Here is a 15590-nt window from a genome sequence, read left to right on the forward strand (position 1 = left end):
ATTTTGTCCCGGGCAACACCACAAAAAGCAGATTCAGGCTGAGAAATGAAGTTTTGGGGTGTCACTGCAGCTGGGAATCTCCACCACCATTCCGGACTAAACACACAACCCCACCAGACCCAAAGCCCAGCTCTGTCCTGAGGGTCTTTCACTCGTGTCAGGTACACCCGAGACACAGCCGGGAATGCGGCTTGGAGAGATGGAACCGCTCCCAAACCCGCAGGGGAGCGCTGGAGCCGCACTGACCGAACCGAGCCCAGAGTGACCGAACCGAGCCCGCAGGGACGGGGCTCTCAGGAAAACTAATCCACAATCACCAGAGGTTTATGTCCAAAAAGGAGACAGAGGAGTCCTTTTTGATTTATTCGAATAAAGGGAGAGGCCATGGGGCATTCCCCTGGGGTCTCTCCGATTTTTGGAGGACTCAGCCTCCTTTTAATCCTGTTTTCCCGGCTGCATTTCCCTCTTTCTTTCCCCATTGGCTGAGGTATTTGAGAGGTACAGACTTCCCTGAACACCTGATACCTGAGATTCCCCTCTAATGTATAACCCTCCCTTTTAATTTTAATTCTTATACAATTCATAGTTTTTCCCTGTTTATTCTTTCATCTTCATATCCAATTTCATTTATCAGCAAACCTACAGTTTGTAAAGGCAAACATCTTTTTCCATTCATCAGTGAATCCATGCCATTGTTTCTTTTATCTCTCTGCTAACCTTATCTACCAGCAGATCCACAGTTTGTAAAGACAAATGCGACCTTGCTCTCCGGGCCGAGCCCGCAGTTTGTCCCCTGTCCCCCAGCCCTGCAGGGACCCCCGGGCGGAGCAGGGAGCAGCCCCCCCTCTCGCCAGAGCTGCACGGTGTAGCGCAGTCACAGAATGCTGGCTCCATCTGGCTTCCAGCGCCAGCAAAGGGAATTTGCGTCCTCTCCCGGATCTGCCAAATTCCTCCCGGGATGCCAGCGGAGCACTCTGCCACCCGGGATGTCCTAGGTGCTCCAGGGATGAGGAATCCTCTGGGCACCCGGCTCCCTCCGATCCCCCCCAGCACATTTTCTTTTTATATCCAACCTAAATCCACTCTCTTCCAGTTTAAAATCACCACTCATTCTCCTGGCTTGAGGAAAAGCTTTTTTCCATCACTTTTCCACGAGGTCTGCAAGGTTTTCTCCAGGATGGACAGTCCCAGCTCTCCCAGCCTGGAGAAGGAAGAGGAGGGAGCTGCAGCACCTCTCTTAAGCTCTCTCAAAACAGGAAAGGTTCTTCCAGCCCCCAGCCATCTCCAGGGTGCCTCTGGATCTGCTCTGACCCATTCAGGTCTGTCCCATCCCAGAATCCCAGGGTGGATGTTTGTGTACTCGAGGGGGGTGAGGGGAGGATCATCTCCCTGTCCTGCTGAGCACCTCTCCTGTCATACAGCCCAGGAGATGTTGGGTTTGTGGGTTGCCAGCACCCATTGCCACCCCATGTCCCATTTGTCACCCCCTGGCATCTCCCGGTGCTTCCTGCAGGACTGGGAGGAGATTTGGGGTCCCTGGGGGTGTGATCAGGGGCAGGAGGAAAGCTGTGCTCCCTCTGCCAAACTCCCACACTGTCCCTCCATGTCCAGGTCTGGAGAGCTGACACTGGACATGGAAAACAGCATTCCCCTCTCCCTGCCACCCTGGCACTGCCATCAGGATGAGTTAGGCAGCTGGCTGCCTCCCTTCCCTCTGCTCACTCCCCCAGTCCAGTTTCATTCTGACAGGCACTGCTCTCCTGCCATTCATTCCCTGCCTTCATGCACCTCCAAAACCCCACTCCCAGGGCCCCTTCTTTCCCCCACACCTCAGTGTTTGGGAATTTTCCCATCTTTGCCTCCAGCAACAGCCCTGGCCACCCTGAGTCATGTCTTGGGGATGTCCTCACCTCTCCCAGTCCAACCAGTCTGGCCAGGCTGGCACTGGTGATGCAGTTCCATTGTGGCCACATGGGCCAGCAGGGCAGTCATTGGCACCTCTGGGAGCTGCCAGAACATCAAGCACCTTTCCAGCCTCCCACAGGAGCTCTGCAGCATGGCAGGGCAGCAGTGGCACTCTGAGATGCCCATGGGGAACTTTCCCAGCAGCTGCTATCGCTCCCCAGTCCCCATCTCCAGCATGACCAGAAAGTGGGTGGTCAGAGAGCATCAGGCAAAGGGCCACTCCCAGGGTGTGGTCCCTGCTGGTGTCCCCAGGAGAGTGGCACAAGCCCTGTGGTGCTGCTGTCACCCCTCTCCGCTTCATGGGCCACGTTTTTGGTCCTGAAGGAGGAGCAGGAGCGCTGGTTACCCTGGCAATGCGAGATGCTCTCCTCCAGACAGGGACAATATTTGGCAAGATTTGCTAAAAATACTCCCTAACTCAGCTGTGACAATGCCACACGTGTCACCTCCCTGCTCCTCTCAGGGCTCACTGGGTGGCTGCTGTCCTTGCTGCTGTCCAGAGTGTCCCTGGTCACTCACCAGGGTCCCAGAGCAGATGTGGCCCAGCACTGTCCCCTCCCCAGCGCAGCCAGCACAGGGACAGAACAGGGACAGCAGGGACAGCTGGTGGCATGTCCCACCCAAAGGAACTGGGAAGCTCCCTGGGGAAGGACCTGCAGGCACAGGAGGGCTGCTGGGGAAGGTAAATGATTCCTTAAGGCTTAAATAGCTTTTAAAACTAGTTTTAAATTATTTTGCTGCTTTTCCTAATACCATTACAGCCTTCTCCATGGCAACCAGGGGAGGGGCCCAGACTTTGGTCCCAGCCTGGGAGTTTATCTGCTGGAGCTGATGGGGGGATCAGACAGGGGGGTCCACACTGGCCAGGGACACTCTGGGACAGGGACACCCATGCTGGGGACCCTCAGCCAGGTTCCCACGGGGGCTGTGGAGCTGTGGCTCCCTGGGCAGATGGGGGGCCTGGAGTGCAGGGACCAGCAGCTGCAGGGTCCCAGCATCTCCTGCCACAGGAGAAGGGACACATCTGGAGGAGAGGCTGCCAGGGAAGTTCAGAGGTGGAGACAGGCCTGGAGGAGATGCCTCAAGGATCCAGGTTCTCCCTGCACCACAACCACACTGGGAAGGGATTTCCTTATGTACCCTCCTTATTTTCACATTGCATCTCATTTGATATTTCCCCAGGGAGGGCTGCTGGAGGCAGGGACAAACCTGCTCCCAGCTGCAGGCAGGGCTTGTTTAAACTTCCCAACGAGGTTTTGTGGGTTTTGGCTGGCTGACCTGTGCTGGTTCAGCTCTTTTTAGCTTCCAGATTGATTACACCTTTTGTCAATATGTGCTCAGTGCCTATTAGTGAGTGCATGTATCCCTATCCCTCATTTCTCCCTCCTGATCTATAAATTCCCAGAAGACAGGATTAAAATAGAGGGGGAGGAGAACTCCACTCAGGGCCAAAAGGGAAGAGAGAAAACAGAGCCTGTGGGAAAGTTGTGTTGCAAGGCTGGAGCCTGGCTGTCTCTCCAGCAGCTCTTCCCATGGGCATGGCAATGCCTGGTGAGGAACCCAGGTGTGGCCTGTGAGCTGGGGAGATGTCAGGCTCCCATGGGAAGGGGCAAGGTGGGAGCCTGGTGGGGTGGGAGCCCATCCCTGCTCCACCTGCTGCCCCCAAACCAGCCTGGGGGAAGCAGAGCTGGGAAGAGCAGCCCCAGGGCAGAGACCCCTGCTCCTGGAGCTGTGGGTGGGAGTGGTGGCAGCTCCAGGGAGGAGTGGAGCTACCAGGACAGGAGAGGGTTTAGCCATGGCTTTTCTATCTGATCACGGGGCTCCTCTTGCTGGGGTTTTTTATTTCTTTTTCTTTCCTAGAACCTGGTAAAAGATTCCACAGAACCTGTGTTGGAGTCTGGTGGGGAAATAACCTGGCTGAGGTCAGCGGCCTCCCCGGGGTGGTTTTGGTGAGCTGCCAGGGCCAGAGTGTGATCTGCCAGCCCTGGAGCATCACCCACCCTCATCCCACTGGATGGAGGCTGGCAGAGGAGCAGGGGACCCCCACAACCACCATCTCCCCGTGGGGGGTGCTCTGTGTTTCCTCTTGGGCGGAGCAGGGTGTAGAGCTCCCAGCACCACCCCCAGCCACAAGGCAGGACAGGAGGGAAAATGGGAAAATGCCCAGGAGGGGATGAGGGCTCCGCCCCCGAGCAATTTAGTGCCACACAGGGAAGAGGTTTACCCCGTTTCCCAACTCATTTTTCACTTGCATCACCATCAACCCTCAGGTGTTTCAGCCCATGTCGCACTGAGGCTGATCCCCAAACCTCTAATCCCCGTGTCCTATGATGCTCCAAGCGCCGGTGTGTGATTTTTGTGTCCTGATGGAAAGTGAGGAGCCGCTGCCAGGGCTTTTCCCAGGACATCCCCGGCAGTGCAGGGCAGGGAAGGGTGGGTGCTGCTGATCAGGACCCTCCAGGAGCGCAGGGCACGGTGGTGGGACACCCTGCGAGGTTGTCCCATTCCTCCCTCCACACTCAAAGCCCATCCCTGGCAGGACCACCCTCTGCAGGAGCCCCGCCGGGTTCCTGCACACCTCTGTCCGTGCCCCGAGGGCGGTCCCAGAGCAGCGAGGAGCCCGTCCCGGTGTCGCTGTCCCCGGGCCAGCAGCACTGGGGTTAAGCCCGGCCGGGCGGGCGGCTGGATAGGCGTCAAGGTGGTTGCTCCATCCATCCGTGCGCAGTCGGAGGGGCCGGAGCGGGAGCAGGAGCCCTGCCCTGCCCGCCGCCATGAGCGCAGGCAAAGGTGAGCCTGCAACTGCCCTCGGCCGGGCTGGGGACAGGCAGGGACTGGGGGGGACACGCTCAGACTCTGCCGGGCTCCAGCCACCCTTCACTCTGCTCCTCCCCTGCTAACAGGACATTTTGGGGGGCTGCGGGCGCTGCAGGGCAGAGCTCAAATCTGGATGGGGAGTGCAGGGATGAGCGGGGACCGCGGTACTGAGACCCTTCAGCGCTGGGGGACTTACAGGGGGCAGCTGGGGAGAGGGGCTGGGGGCCTTTCCCCGTGAAAGGGAGAAGCTGCCGCTGCAATAGAGAGATGAATCTGGGGGGTCCCTGCACGGGAGGGCTCATAGCTGTGGCGGGAGTGGGGGGCGATCTCGGACCGTTTCCCAAGGGACCCAAGCTCTGCAATCTCCCGCAGCTGCCCCGTGTGTGCAGCGGGCTGGGAGTGACCCCTCCACACCCACTCCCATTCCCCGAGCTCCAGGGGTGACCCCTGGAGCAGCCACAGCCCCGCACTCACACTGACCGTACCCTCTCCTCCATCCCCAGCGGGAATCCCCCTCCTGCTCCCCCTGGCCCTGCTGCTGGCCGCCGCCTCGCAGCCCCCCGGGGACCCCCCGAAGGAGCCGGGGGACGGGGAGGGGCCGCGCTGCCCCAGCCCCTGCGCCTGCAGCCTGGACGATTACAGCGAGGAGCTGAACGTCTTCTGCAGCGGCCGCAACCTGACTCGGCTGCCCGAGGACGTGCCCCACAACGCCAAAGCCCTGTGGCTGGACGGCAACAACTTCACGCTGCTGCCGGCCGCTGCCTTCAGGAATTTATCGGCGCTGGACTTCCTGGACCTGCAGAGCAGCCAGCTGGGCTCCGTGGAGCAGCACGCCTTCCACGGGCTGCGCAGCCTCTACCACCTGCACCTGGAGCGCAACCGCCTCAAGCACCTGGCGCCACACACCTTCCTGCACACGCAGAACCTCGTGTCCCTCAGCCTCAACAACAACCACTTCAGCAAGGTGGAGGAAGGGCTCTTTGCCGGGCTCTCCAACCTCTGGTACCTGAACCTAGGCTGGAACTCGCTGGTGGTGCTGCCCGACAAGGTGTTCCACGACCTGCCCAACCTGAGGGAGCTGATCCTGGCCGGGAACAAGCTGCCCTACCTGCAGCACCAGCTCTTCTGCAGCCTCACCGAGCTGAAGGAGCTGGACCTGAGCGGCAACGCGCTCAAGGGCATCAAGATCAACATCTTTGTCAAGCTACAGAAGCTGCAGAAGCTGTACCTGAACCACAACCAGATCACCGCCATCGCTCCCCGCGCCTTCATGGGCATGAAGTCCCTGCGCTGGCTAGACCTGTCCCACAACCGCCTGGTCTCGCTCTATGAGGACACCTTCCTGGGCCTGCTGAGCCTGCACGTCCTGCGCCTGTCCACCAACTCCATCACCGGCCTGAGGCCCAGGACCTTCAAGGACCTGCAGTTCCTGGAGGAGCTGCAGCTGGGGCACAACCGGATCCGGAGCCTGGCGGAAAGGACCTTCGAGGGGCTGGGCCAGCTGGAGGTGCTCAGCCTCAACAACAACCAGCTGCAGGACATCAGGGCCGGGGCCTTCCTGGGGCTGCACAACGTGGCCGTGATGCACTTGTCTGCCAACTGCATCAAGGTCCTGCCCGACTCTGTCTTCAAGGGGGTGGCCAAGCTGCACAGCCTCCACCTGGAGCACAGCTGCGTGGGCAGGATCCGGGCCAGCACCTTCTCCGGGCTGTCCGGCCTGCGGCGCCTCTTCCTGCAGCACAACAGCATCTCTGTCATTGAGGAGCAGAGCTTCAGCGAACTGCACGAGCTGCTGGAGCTCGACCTGAAGCACAACAGGCTGAGCCACCTCTCGCCACAGCTCTTCACGGGCTTGAGCAACCTGGAGTACCTCTTCCTCTCCTTCAACCAGCTCCTGGAGATCTCCCAGGACACCTTCAGCCCGCTCCAGAGACTCTTCTGGCTTGACCTCTCACACAACCAGCTGGAGACACTGGACAACAGCATCATCTCCCCCCTGGCCAACCTGCGGTACCTCAGCCTGAGGAACAACTCCCTGGAGACCTTCTCGGTGGCATTCCTGGGCCCTCCCTTCACCCTGGAGCAGCTGTGGCTGGGGGGCAACAACTGGAACTGCAACTGCTCCCTGAAGGGGCTGCGGGACTTCTCCCTGCAGCACCCCGCCGTGCTGCCGCGCTTCGTGCAGTCGGTGGCCGAGGGGGACGACACCCACGTCCCCATCTACACCTACAACAACCTCACCTGCCTGCACCCCCCGGGGCTGGCGGGGCTGGACCTCCGTGACACTGCTGAGGAGAGCTTTGCTCACTGCTGAGCTGGGCTGGCCCCCCAGCGACCCTCACTCGCCACCTCCCTGGCCCAGGACAGCAGCAGCTGCTGGGGCTCTGTGGCAACCCCAGGCGAGCACAGATTTGTCAGCCTTGCTCAGAAGATGCTGGATGGGCACCAGCCCCCTGGGCTTCAAACTGAGTATTTCAGTCCTTTAATATTTAAATAGCAGCCTCCAGGGCAGAGCATGGTTGCTCCCAGCAGGAGCGTCTCTGGATGGGGGAATGCTGCACCCCTAGCCCTGCAGCCCAGGCCAGGACTTTTATGAGACAAAGTAAAGCATTTCTCTGCCGTGGAGCAGTGGAGATATCCTAAAAGGCCTCCAGAGCTCAGGGAAGGGGGCAGAGGACTGGCTGTAATGATTCCTTGCAGCAGCAGGTGTAGGCAGGGCACAGAAAACCACTCATTGCTCACCTGATAAATGGCAGCAGACAAATAAACCTTTGGAGCTATTGCAACCCACCTTGTAAGTTATGTTTTTTTCCAAAGCTTGTGCTGCCCACAGCAGGAATTTCTCCCCAGAGCCCCTCAGGATGAGGGATTCAGGCTCCTGGGGGGCTCCAGCATTTCCTGCAAGCCCTGGGTGGGTGGCACGTTCCCAGGGAGGGAGCAAGAAATGCCCAGCTATCCCACAGAAGCCAACAGCCCTGACAGATTCCAGGGTTACTGCCCAGCTCTCCAAATCCCAGATAAGTGTCCAAAGGTCAGACAAAATTTTCCTGGAAAATTGCATGAGCTGCTCTGTTGTGGGTCCTTGTGCAGTGGGAGCAGGGCTGGATGCTGCTCCTGCTCTCCTCCAGGCAGGGCCTGCCTGCTGCAATCCAGTCTCAGTACTGAAACCCAGGATTTCCCTGTCTTCCCAAAACCTCACTGTGAGGGTGAATCCCAAAGGCAGAGAGGGAGGCAGGAAGGAAGGAGGGGCTCAGAGTCCAGGAGGGAGGGAGATGAGATGCAAGGCCACCACCTTTATCGCTTCCCCAGCTTCACTCAAACCTGCAAGAGGAGGGCAGGTCCCATGGGAAGAGATGCAGGGAACAGGACACTGGGAAGTGAATGAAATAGGAACCACTTGGGGACACAGAGCAGCCCCAGGCTGGGGGGCTGGAGAACAGCTGTGGCAAAGCATCCCATGAAAGGCTGCCAGGGCTGGCTCACAGCAAGACAAGAGACAGGCTGAATCCTGACACTGTTACAGGAGAGATTCAGCTGAATTCCAGCAAGGAAACCAGGGAAAAGCAGGAAGCACTTTGATGCACGTGAAGGGCCGAGCCTCAGAGATACAGTGAGGCCTGAGGCCACGGAAAAACAGAAGTTGCAGGCTTGCATTTTTAAGAAAAAATGTTTACTGCCTGGAACCTTGAAAAATATTCCTGAGTCACACAAGCCCAGCAGGCCCCAGGGCTTGTTTCCAGCACAATGGGATGCAGCTCCCAGACAGCCCCTCACACCCAGCCCACGCTGTGCCCTCAGCAGCCCATCAGCAACCAGTGAGCCCAGAATTCTGAGCACAGGGGCCTGGCCTGGCTCCACATGGGAGCACCCAGCACCACTCAGCCACTGAAGCAGGTCCTGTGTGATCCATCAGGCAGGAGCAGCAGAAGGCAGCAGCACATGGAGCCATGCTCCAGGTGATCAGAGCCATGTGGGAATGCTGAGGGAAGAGGAGCACTTGACACTGCAGCTCCAGAGTCTCTTTGAGTCTGAGGGGATGCAGCTACTTCCCTCTAGGACTGCCAGCAGAAGCAGGAATCTGTGCTCCCCCTCTCTCCCTTCTCTCTCTCACACCTCAGTGAGCCAGTTTGAGTTAAACAGCTTCTGCATCCCCTTCCTGCTGCTGGGGCTGCCAGTCTGGCACCAGTCCAGCTCTACAGCCTCCTCAGGAGCTCCTCTTCGATGTGTCCAAGATCTGCTGGGCAATGTGAGTCAAGGCAGGGAAGGCAGAGCTCTTGGGAAACTCTTGGATGAAGTCTTTGCCCTCTTCCAGGCTCTGGCTGAGCTGGGGATCCAGGGGCACACAGCCTGTGGGACAGGGGAGGGGACAGTGAGAGCTCTCTCCTTGTACAGCCAAGGTCTGTGTTAAGGGATTAAAACCACACTGCCACAGTCAGCTCCAGGGAAAGGGGTAGAGAAGAGCAACCACTGCCCTCCCTGAGCTCTCCAGGAGATAATTTTCACCAGCAACCACTTCCTCTGGGCCCAAGACCACACTCCACCCTGATACTTCATGAGAGGGGCTCTCCCACCTGATCCCAGCCCTGTCCAGGGACAGGGTTCAGTCCCCAGCCCCCATTCCTTGGGAAAACTCCAGACATTCCAATATGATTCTCATGGAGCTCCAAGACTGTTTACACTGTCACCATGACATCAGCAGTCAGAGCAGGCTGCTGGCATCACCATCTCTGCCACAGTAGGGCCAGGGGCCCACTATGAGGAGTCGGGATGGCAGAGAAGCAAAGCACCAGCCTCAGCTCTGCCCAGGTGCCTGGGGCTCTCAGTCCTGCCCACCTGCCCCTGTGAGGCTCCTTCTGTATGCTCAGCTCTCCCAGAGCACCATGAGATCAGCCCTGAGCAGAGCTCAGCTCCAGAGGCCACTCACCCAGGAAGGGCACCCCGGCGTGCTTGGCCAGCTCCTCGCCTCCCCCTTTGGAGAAGATGTTTGTGCATTCCTGAAGGAGGAAGAGCAGTGAGTCAGGAAGGTCTGTGTGACAGGGCAGGAGGTGCCAGGCCCTGAGCAGAGCCAGCTCCTCTCCACCCTCCAGCCCCAGGCATTCCCTGTGTCCCCACCCTCTCCCAGTGCTCCTCAGGAGAGCAGAGCCCAAAGCTGGCAACATCTCCTCTCCCTGGCTCACAGCATCACCCTCATGGCATTTCCCAATTCTCCACCCAAGGCTCAGCACCCCGCTACCACAAGGAAGAGCCCCCAAGAGCCCCAAGGCTGGACAGTAAGGTCAGGAGAGCTCACAGAGCAGTGGGGGCAAACGAAGCCGCTCATGTTCTCCACGATGCCGAGGATCCGCAATCCCGCCTTCCTGCAGAACGTCAGCTCCCGCCTCACATCCCCCACGGACACGGCCTAAGGGCAACGGCAGCACTGGGGATCCTCTGGCCACGCTGACTGGGGATCCAGAGCACATGTGTAGCACAGGCACAGCCTGTGTCCTACCTGAGGTGTGGTGACCAGGACTGCCCCGAGCAGCCGGTGGGGCCTCAAGGCCTCCACGGTGGAGATGTGCTCGTCGGACGTGCCCGGTGGTGTGTCCACTATCAGGAAATCCAGGTCCCCCCAGGCCACGTCGGTGACAAATTGTTTGATCAAAGCTACGGAAATAAAAGGGGCAGATAAGAAAACCCAAACCACAATGGGAGCCATGAGACAGGGAGAGGGGACAAGGCTGTCTGCCAGCATAACACGTACTGCACTTTCCGCATCTGGGTGATTCCAACCCATCCCTGTGGAACAGCAGCTTTGTTCCCCCAAGGAATAACTGTGTTGGGTTGAAGTGGCCAGAAATGTATTTTCTATCCCTATCTGTTGAAGCCAGGTAGGGCAGTGATTCCTTATCTCTGTGGCACATACCATCTGCTAATGGGCATCTTTAAGACAAGATGGGGCAATCATTTTTATCTTTTCCACATCCCATCCTCCCTCCAGGAAGATATCATCTGTTAATGGGCCATTCAGTCCCAGCGCATGACTGATAAAATTACATCATCCCACTGGGAGATGCTCCAGCCAGGGGGAGGAGCCAAGCCTTTCCTACCCAGATAAAAACTGAGATTTTGGACAGCAAGTTACTGTCTTTCCACTGGATTCCAGAGGAGAAGCTGGACCTTCCTACCTCATCCCTGGACTTTTGGAGGAAGGCTGCACCCTTCTCCAGGAGCACTGGTCCAGCTGAACCACATCTGCCACTGCAGGAGGATGCAGCTACCATTGAATGGGACTGATACCAACACCCTGACTGACGGTTGTCAGTTTGGGTTCTGACTCTGTCAGGGTTGGGATTGTTCTTTGTAACACTGTATTTCTATTTTAATTCTCCCAGAAAAGAACTGTTATTCCTAATCCCCATATCTTTGCCTAAGCGCCCCTTAATTCCAAAATGATAATACTTTGGAGGGAGTGGGGTTTACATTCTCCATTTCCAAGAGAAGCTTCTGCCTCTCCAGGAGGTTCCACCAGCCCGGCGTTACCGTTTTTCTTGGGTCCCCTCCACACCACGGCGTCGTCGGGGCGCTCCAGCAGGAAGCCGATGGACATGAGGGCGATGGCGCTGTCCTGGCCCACGCCGACGGGCACCCAGCCACTGTCACACTGGTGCACGGCGCTGTCCTGCGCCCGCAGCATGCGCGGGATGCTGGGCCCGCACAGGTCCACGTCCAGGATCCCCACCTGCAGACAGGCACGGCATCAAAATAGGCACTAAAGCACCTCCAATCTGTCCAAAATTTCAAGGGTTTATGGGAAATATGTTGGGGAAGAGGTCATTAAAAATCCATGCTAAAATAACAAAAAGAACGCTCTAAAAATGTCCTAAATTCAGTCACTGGACACCCAAAATCAATCATTGGAACACCCATAGTCTGCAATAAAACACCCCAAACCTGCCAAAATTACAAGGATTTCAGAGAAAAACACTGGGGAAAACCCAGGAAAAATTCAGCCTAAAAAACCAGAAAAATCTCTAAAACAATGTACTAAGAAACGCAAAAATACCCCAAAAATCACACTAAAAATGGCCCATAAAGTCCTAAAATTTGCACTAAAAAAAACCCAAAAATGGCCCCAAACTCCAATGAGATTTCAGGGATTTCTGAGGAAAAAAACTTGTGAAAACAGGTGGGAAAAGACCCAGCAGGGTGGGTTCAGTAACCCGACCACCCAAATTTGGGCTGCTCACAGCACTTCCACAACAACCTCTGCAGCTCAGCAGAGGCATTTGAAACACAAATGCCTTAAATTTCATATCCCTCCTGACCTCCTTCTCCTCAAGGAGCCTCTCCTGGGTGTTTCCAAGTGCTTTATGTCAGAACCCACGTGGCACTGGCTGCACAGAGCCTTTAAAAAAATCCTCAAGGAATTCAGTCTGTCTCCTGCCCATACATATCTTTTTTAAGCATTCTTGAGCTCACCCACTTCACCCCACAGAGGGAGTGTGATGACACCACAAAACAGCAAAGTCCTATCCCAGTGCCAATTTCAACAATAAACATTGGGTGATTTAATAAAATAGATGAAAGAGAAATGAACTGCAGTGCCTGATCCAGTTACCTGAATTGGATCACGCTATCACAAATTGCATTTTCACACAAAATCCACACGCTGCCCAGCAAGGACAGCCATGTGAAAAGGCTGGGTGAAATGTAGCCCAGCTGAGGGCTGGAAGGGAAGAGCTCAGCAGCCCAAGGGCTCACTCACCCTGTTGCCAGCGCTGCGCAGAGCCAGGGCCAGCTGTGTGGACAGGGTGCTCTTCCCAACGCCGCCCTTCCCGGACAGCACCAGCACGATGTGCCGCACCCCCGCCAGGTTGGCTCTCTCTGCAAGTGAGTCACAGAATCATGGAATATGGAATTAGGGTATGGAATATCCTGAGTGGGAAGGGACCCACAGGGATCATCCAGTCTGACTCCTGACCCTGCACAGACACAACAATCCTACCCTGTGCATCCCTGGCAGCGCTGCCCAAACACTCCTGGAGCTCTGGCAGCCTCGGGGCTGTGCCCATTCCCTGGGGCAGTGCTTAGGGGGAAGAACTTTTCCCTGATATCTGACCTAACCCTTCCCTGGCCCAGCTCCAGCTGTTCCCTGGGTCCTGTCCCTGTCCCAGGGAGCAGAGATCAGAGCTGGCCCTCAGGCAGCCCCAGTGAGCTCTGACCTCAGCGTAAGGCAGTGGGAAAGAAGAGGTGGATGTGCCACAGCCTTTTTGTCATCAGAAAAGGGACAAGGAGGACAATGGCAATAAACATTACGTATGGGGAACAAAGGCTTGTCCCATGACCTCAGCGGCAATTGGGCAGCAGAGCAATAAACACGCTCTGGGCTCGTGAGGCTCAGCCCGGGCATGGCCGGAGGCTGATGGTGAGCTCAGGCCCTTGGCGTTTCCTTCCTCCATGCCACAACAGTCGCTCAGTCGCTTCCTGCCAGTCCCACGCTGCTCTCCAGCCTTCCTTCCATTCCCTGCTGTGCTGCCAGCGCTCCCGGCTCCGCTTTGGGCTCAGCTCCCCGGAGCAGCGAGTTCTCGGCACCGGAGTCCCGGGGCAGCACAGGGGACAGCGGGGCGGCCGAGGAGCTCCAGCCACAGCGGGCAAACACCACCCGGGCACGGAGTCACGGCGCGGGTGACAGCGGCCCCGGCGGCATGGAGCCGGCGCGCACCATGGCAGAGCTCATCAGCACCTCCGCCGACGGTAAGGGGCGCGGGGCCCGCGGCGGGGAGGGGGTGAAAGGGGCCCGGGGAGGGGCTCGGTGCTCCGGGACACCGCCGGTGACAGCGGCAGCCCCGCAGGAGCCGAGCCCGGTTACTCGGTGCTGTCGGCCGCGGGAGCCGGGCCTGGGCCTCTGGCAAGGCTCAGCGTCACCTCCCGATAACCGGGGCCCGACACCTATGGGAGCCCGGCACGGCCCGGAGCAAGCCTCACCGGGAGTCAGGCCGAACACCGCGGCACCCGCTCGGCTCCAGCACCTCGGAACTCCGCGGGACTGCTCCTGCCCCCCCGCTAAGCCCAGTCATTCCCCTTGGGCGTCCCCCATGAGGCGGGTAAGGCCCCCCCAGGCCGCCGCCTCTCCGCCGCTCACCCCCAGCCGGCTCCTCCATGTTGCCTCGCCACACCGCCAGCTTCCGCCTTCCGCCGGCCCACGGCCCCGCCCCCTCAGACTGACAGCTGATGTATCCAATCGCAGGCAGCGGTCCCGCCGGAGGACCCGCCCTCCAGGGAATTACAGCCAATCCGCTTCTCGAGCTCCCTCGCATCAGCCAATGCACTTAGTGCTTTCCCTTCGCAGGCGGCCGCCCAATGGCGCCGCTCTCTGGCGATTGGCACACGGAGCAGTCAATAGTACCGGGCTCACTCAGACCCCGCCTCCTCCGTCCCCCTCCGGCTGTGAGTGACAGAGCGCGCAGCCAACGGCGAAGGAGCGCGGCGTGGCTACAGCCAATGGGTGCCTGGGGGCGGAGCCGGCAGCGGATTGTTTATGTCCCGGGAGGGGAAAATAGGTCAGAGCGCCGCGGGGCCGGGCCGGGCAGGTGGGCCGGGGTCTCGGGGACGGGCCGGGGAGGGGAGCCGAGGGCTGGGGTTGGCTCTGGGTCCGGGCGGGCCGGGGTTGTGCGGCCCACGCGCGGTGGCCCGGCCTGGCCTGGCCTGGTCCGGTCCTGTCCGGTCCTGTCCGGCTGGCCTCAGCTGCCGGGAACGCCGCGGCTCCGGTGCCGCCCTCGGTGGAGCTGCTGCCTGCGCGGTCGGAGAGCCGGGCCGGGCCCCGCGCCGCTCGGTACCCGGGGAAGCGATGGGGCTGTGCGGGTCACACCGCAGCAGCGCCTCGGGCCCCCGGAAAGGCCGCAGCGGGCCCAGGGCCCGCAGGGATAAGCGGCTTTTGGAGCAGCTCTGCCGTGACACTGCGGGACAGGGGCCGTCACCCCTGCTGGCACTGCTGAAGCGTCTCCGATCCTTGGGGCAGAGAAGGGACAGAGCTGGGGAAGGGGCTGGAGCACCAGGAGAGGCTGAGGGAGCTGGGAAAGGGGCTCAACCTGGAGAGAAGGAGGCTCAGGGGGAACCTTCTGGCTCTGCACAACTCCCTGACAGGAGGGGACAGCCAGGGGGATCGGGCTCTGGGAACAGGGACAGGACCAGGGGAAATGGCCTCAAGCTGTGCCAGGGGAGGTTTAGGTTGGGTATTAGAGAGAATTCCTTCATGGGTAGGATGGTCAGGCCCTGGTACAGCTGCCCAGGGCAGTGGTGGATTCCCCATCCTTGGAGAGATTTAAAAGCTATGTGGATGTGGCACTTGGGGATATGATTTAGTGGTGGCCTTGGCAGTGGTGGGGAATGATTGGACTCGTTGATTCAAGTGATCTTTTCCAGCCATAATGATTCCATGACTGAGTTTGCCATCAGTGCTGGATGGTCTGCTGGGATCTCTGTGCTGACTCAGAGCTGCAGCCTTAGCGAGGGCCTGGGGGAGCAGAGCAGCACTGCTGGGCTGCTGTGAGTGCTCAGCAAAGATGGAGAAGGGTTTCTGCTATGCTTTTAGGTGCTTTCCCAGCATGGCTGTGCAAACCCTGTGATTTCAGCAGGTGGGATTTCCAGAGCCCTTCAAAGCATCCATGGGCAGCTACACAGCTGGCTGGAGCTTGGCCTGTCCTGCTTTTCCAGGAGCTGCTGTCCCACTGAGGAACAGGACCAGGTGCTTTATGGCAGGCTCTGGCTTGGGGCTGAGCTGAGGGAGAGGGTTCAAGGGTTACAGCCCTGAGGTGTCTCTTGCTGGGGAG

The 15590-nt window shown here is 58.8% G+C and overlaps 3 protein-coding genes across 11 annotated transcripts in view; 2 read left to right on the forward strand and 1 right to left on the reverse strand.

The window, feature by feature from the left end:
• The window catches only part of SPSB3 (splA/ryanodine receptor domain and SOCS box containing 3), a 52013-nt gene that overhangs the window by 29224 nt on the left and 7199 nt on the right, over window positions 1-15590 (forward strand). For 2 of the 7 annotated variants that reach the window (XM_079321118.1, XM_079321119.1), the window contains exon 1: window positions 14195-14351. The exons of 1 other annotated variant lie outside the window; for it this stretch is intronic. In XM_079321118.1, coding sequence (XP_079177244.1) covers window positions 14300-14351 — 52 coding nt within the window. In that variant the 5' untranslated portion in view covers window positions 14195-14299. Of the gene's footprint in view, window positions 1-13098; window positions 13516-14194; window positions 14362-15590 lie in introns of those variants that run through there. 4 more of the 7 variants (XM_079321120.1, XM_079321121.1, XM_079321122.1 and 1 more) reach the window with 4 other exon arrangements.
• IGFALS (insulin like growth factor binding protein acid labile subunit) lies at window positions 3286-8137 on the forward strand. Its single transcript, XM_079321076.1, has 2 exons — window positions 3286-4752; window positions 5283-8137. Exons 1-2 carry the CDS (start codon window positions 4737-4739, stop codon window positions 7091-7093), a joined length of 1827 nt encoding a protein of 608 aa, XP_079177202.1. The 5' UTR covers window positions 3286-4736; the 3' UTR covers window positions 7094-8137.
• NUBP2 (NUBP iron-sulfur cluster assembly factor 2, cytosolic) lies at window positions 8433-13990 on the reverse strand. Of its 3 annotated transcripts, none has more exons than XM_079321127.1 (7): window positions 13904-13990; window positions 12527-12645; window positions 11302-11500; window positions 10271-10425; window positions 10070-10180; window positions 9704-9773; window positions 8433-9126 (listed from the first exon to the last, which is right to left on the reverse strand). In XM_079321127.1, exons 1-7 carry the CDS (start codon window positions 13920-13922, stop codon window positions 8984-8986), a joined length of 816 nt encoding a protein of 271 aa, XP_079177253.1. In that variant the 5' UTR covers window positions 13923-13990; the 3' UTR covers window positions 8433-8983. The 3 variants fall into 3 exon arrangements, with proteins under 3 accessions (XP_079177253.1, XP_079177255.1, XP_079177254.1); XM_079321129.1 differs by lacking the exon at window positions 13904-13990 and adding an exon at window positions 12881-12901; XM_079321128.1 differs by lacking the exon at window positions 13904-13990 and adding an exon at window positions 12767-12862.

Source organism: Erithacus rubecula (assembly GCF_903797595.1).
Source record: "Erithacus rubecula genome assembly, chromosome: 17".
NCBI lineage: Eukaryota > Metazoa > Chordata > Aves > Passeriformes > Muscicapidae > Erithacus > Erithacus rubecula.

Bases quoted from the DNA above. Each gene is read 5' to 3' on its own strand.
- NUBP2 (XM_079321128.1), bottom strand. From the start codon at position 12,833: ATGGGCACAGCCCCGAGGCTGCCAGAGCTCCAGGAGTGTTTGGGCAGC. The intron at 11,501-12,526 runs GTGAGTGAGCCC...GCCTGTCTGCAG, and splicing joins TGCGCAGCGCTGGCAACAGG to GTGGGGATCCTGGACGTGGA. The intron at 10,426-11,301 runs GTAACGCCGGGC...TTATTTCCGTAG, and splicing joins GAGGGGACCCAAGAAAAACG to CTTTGATCAAACAATTTGTC.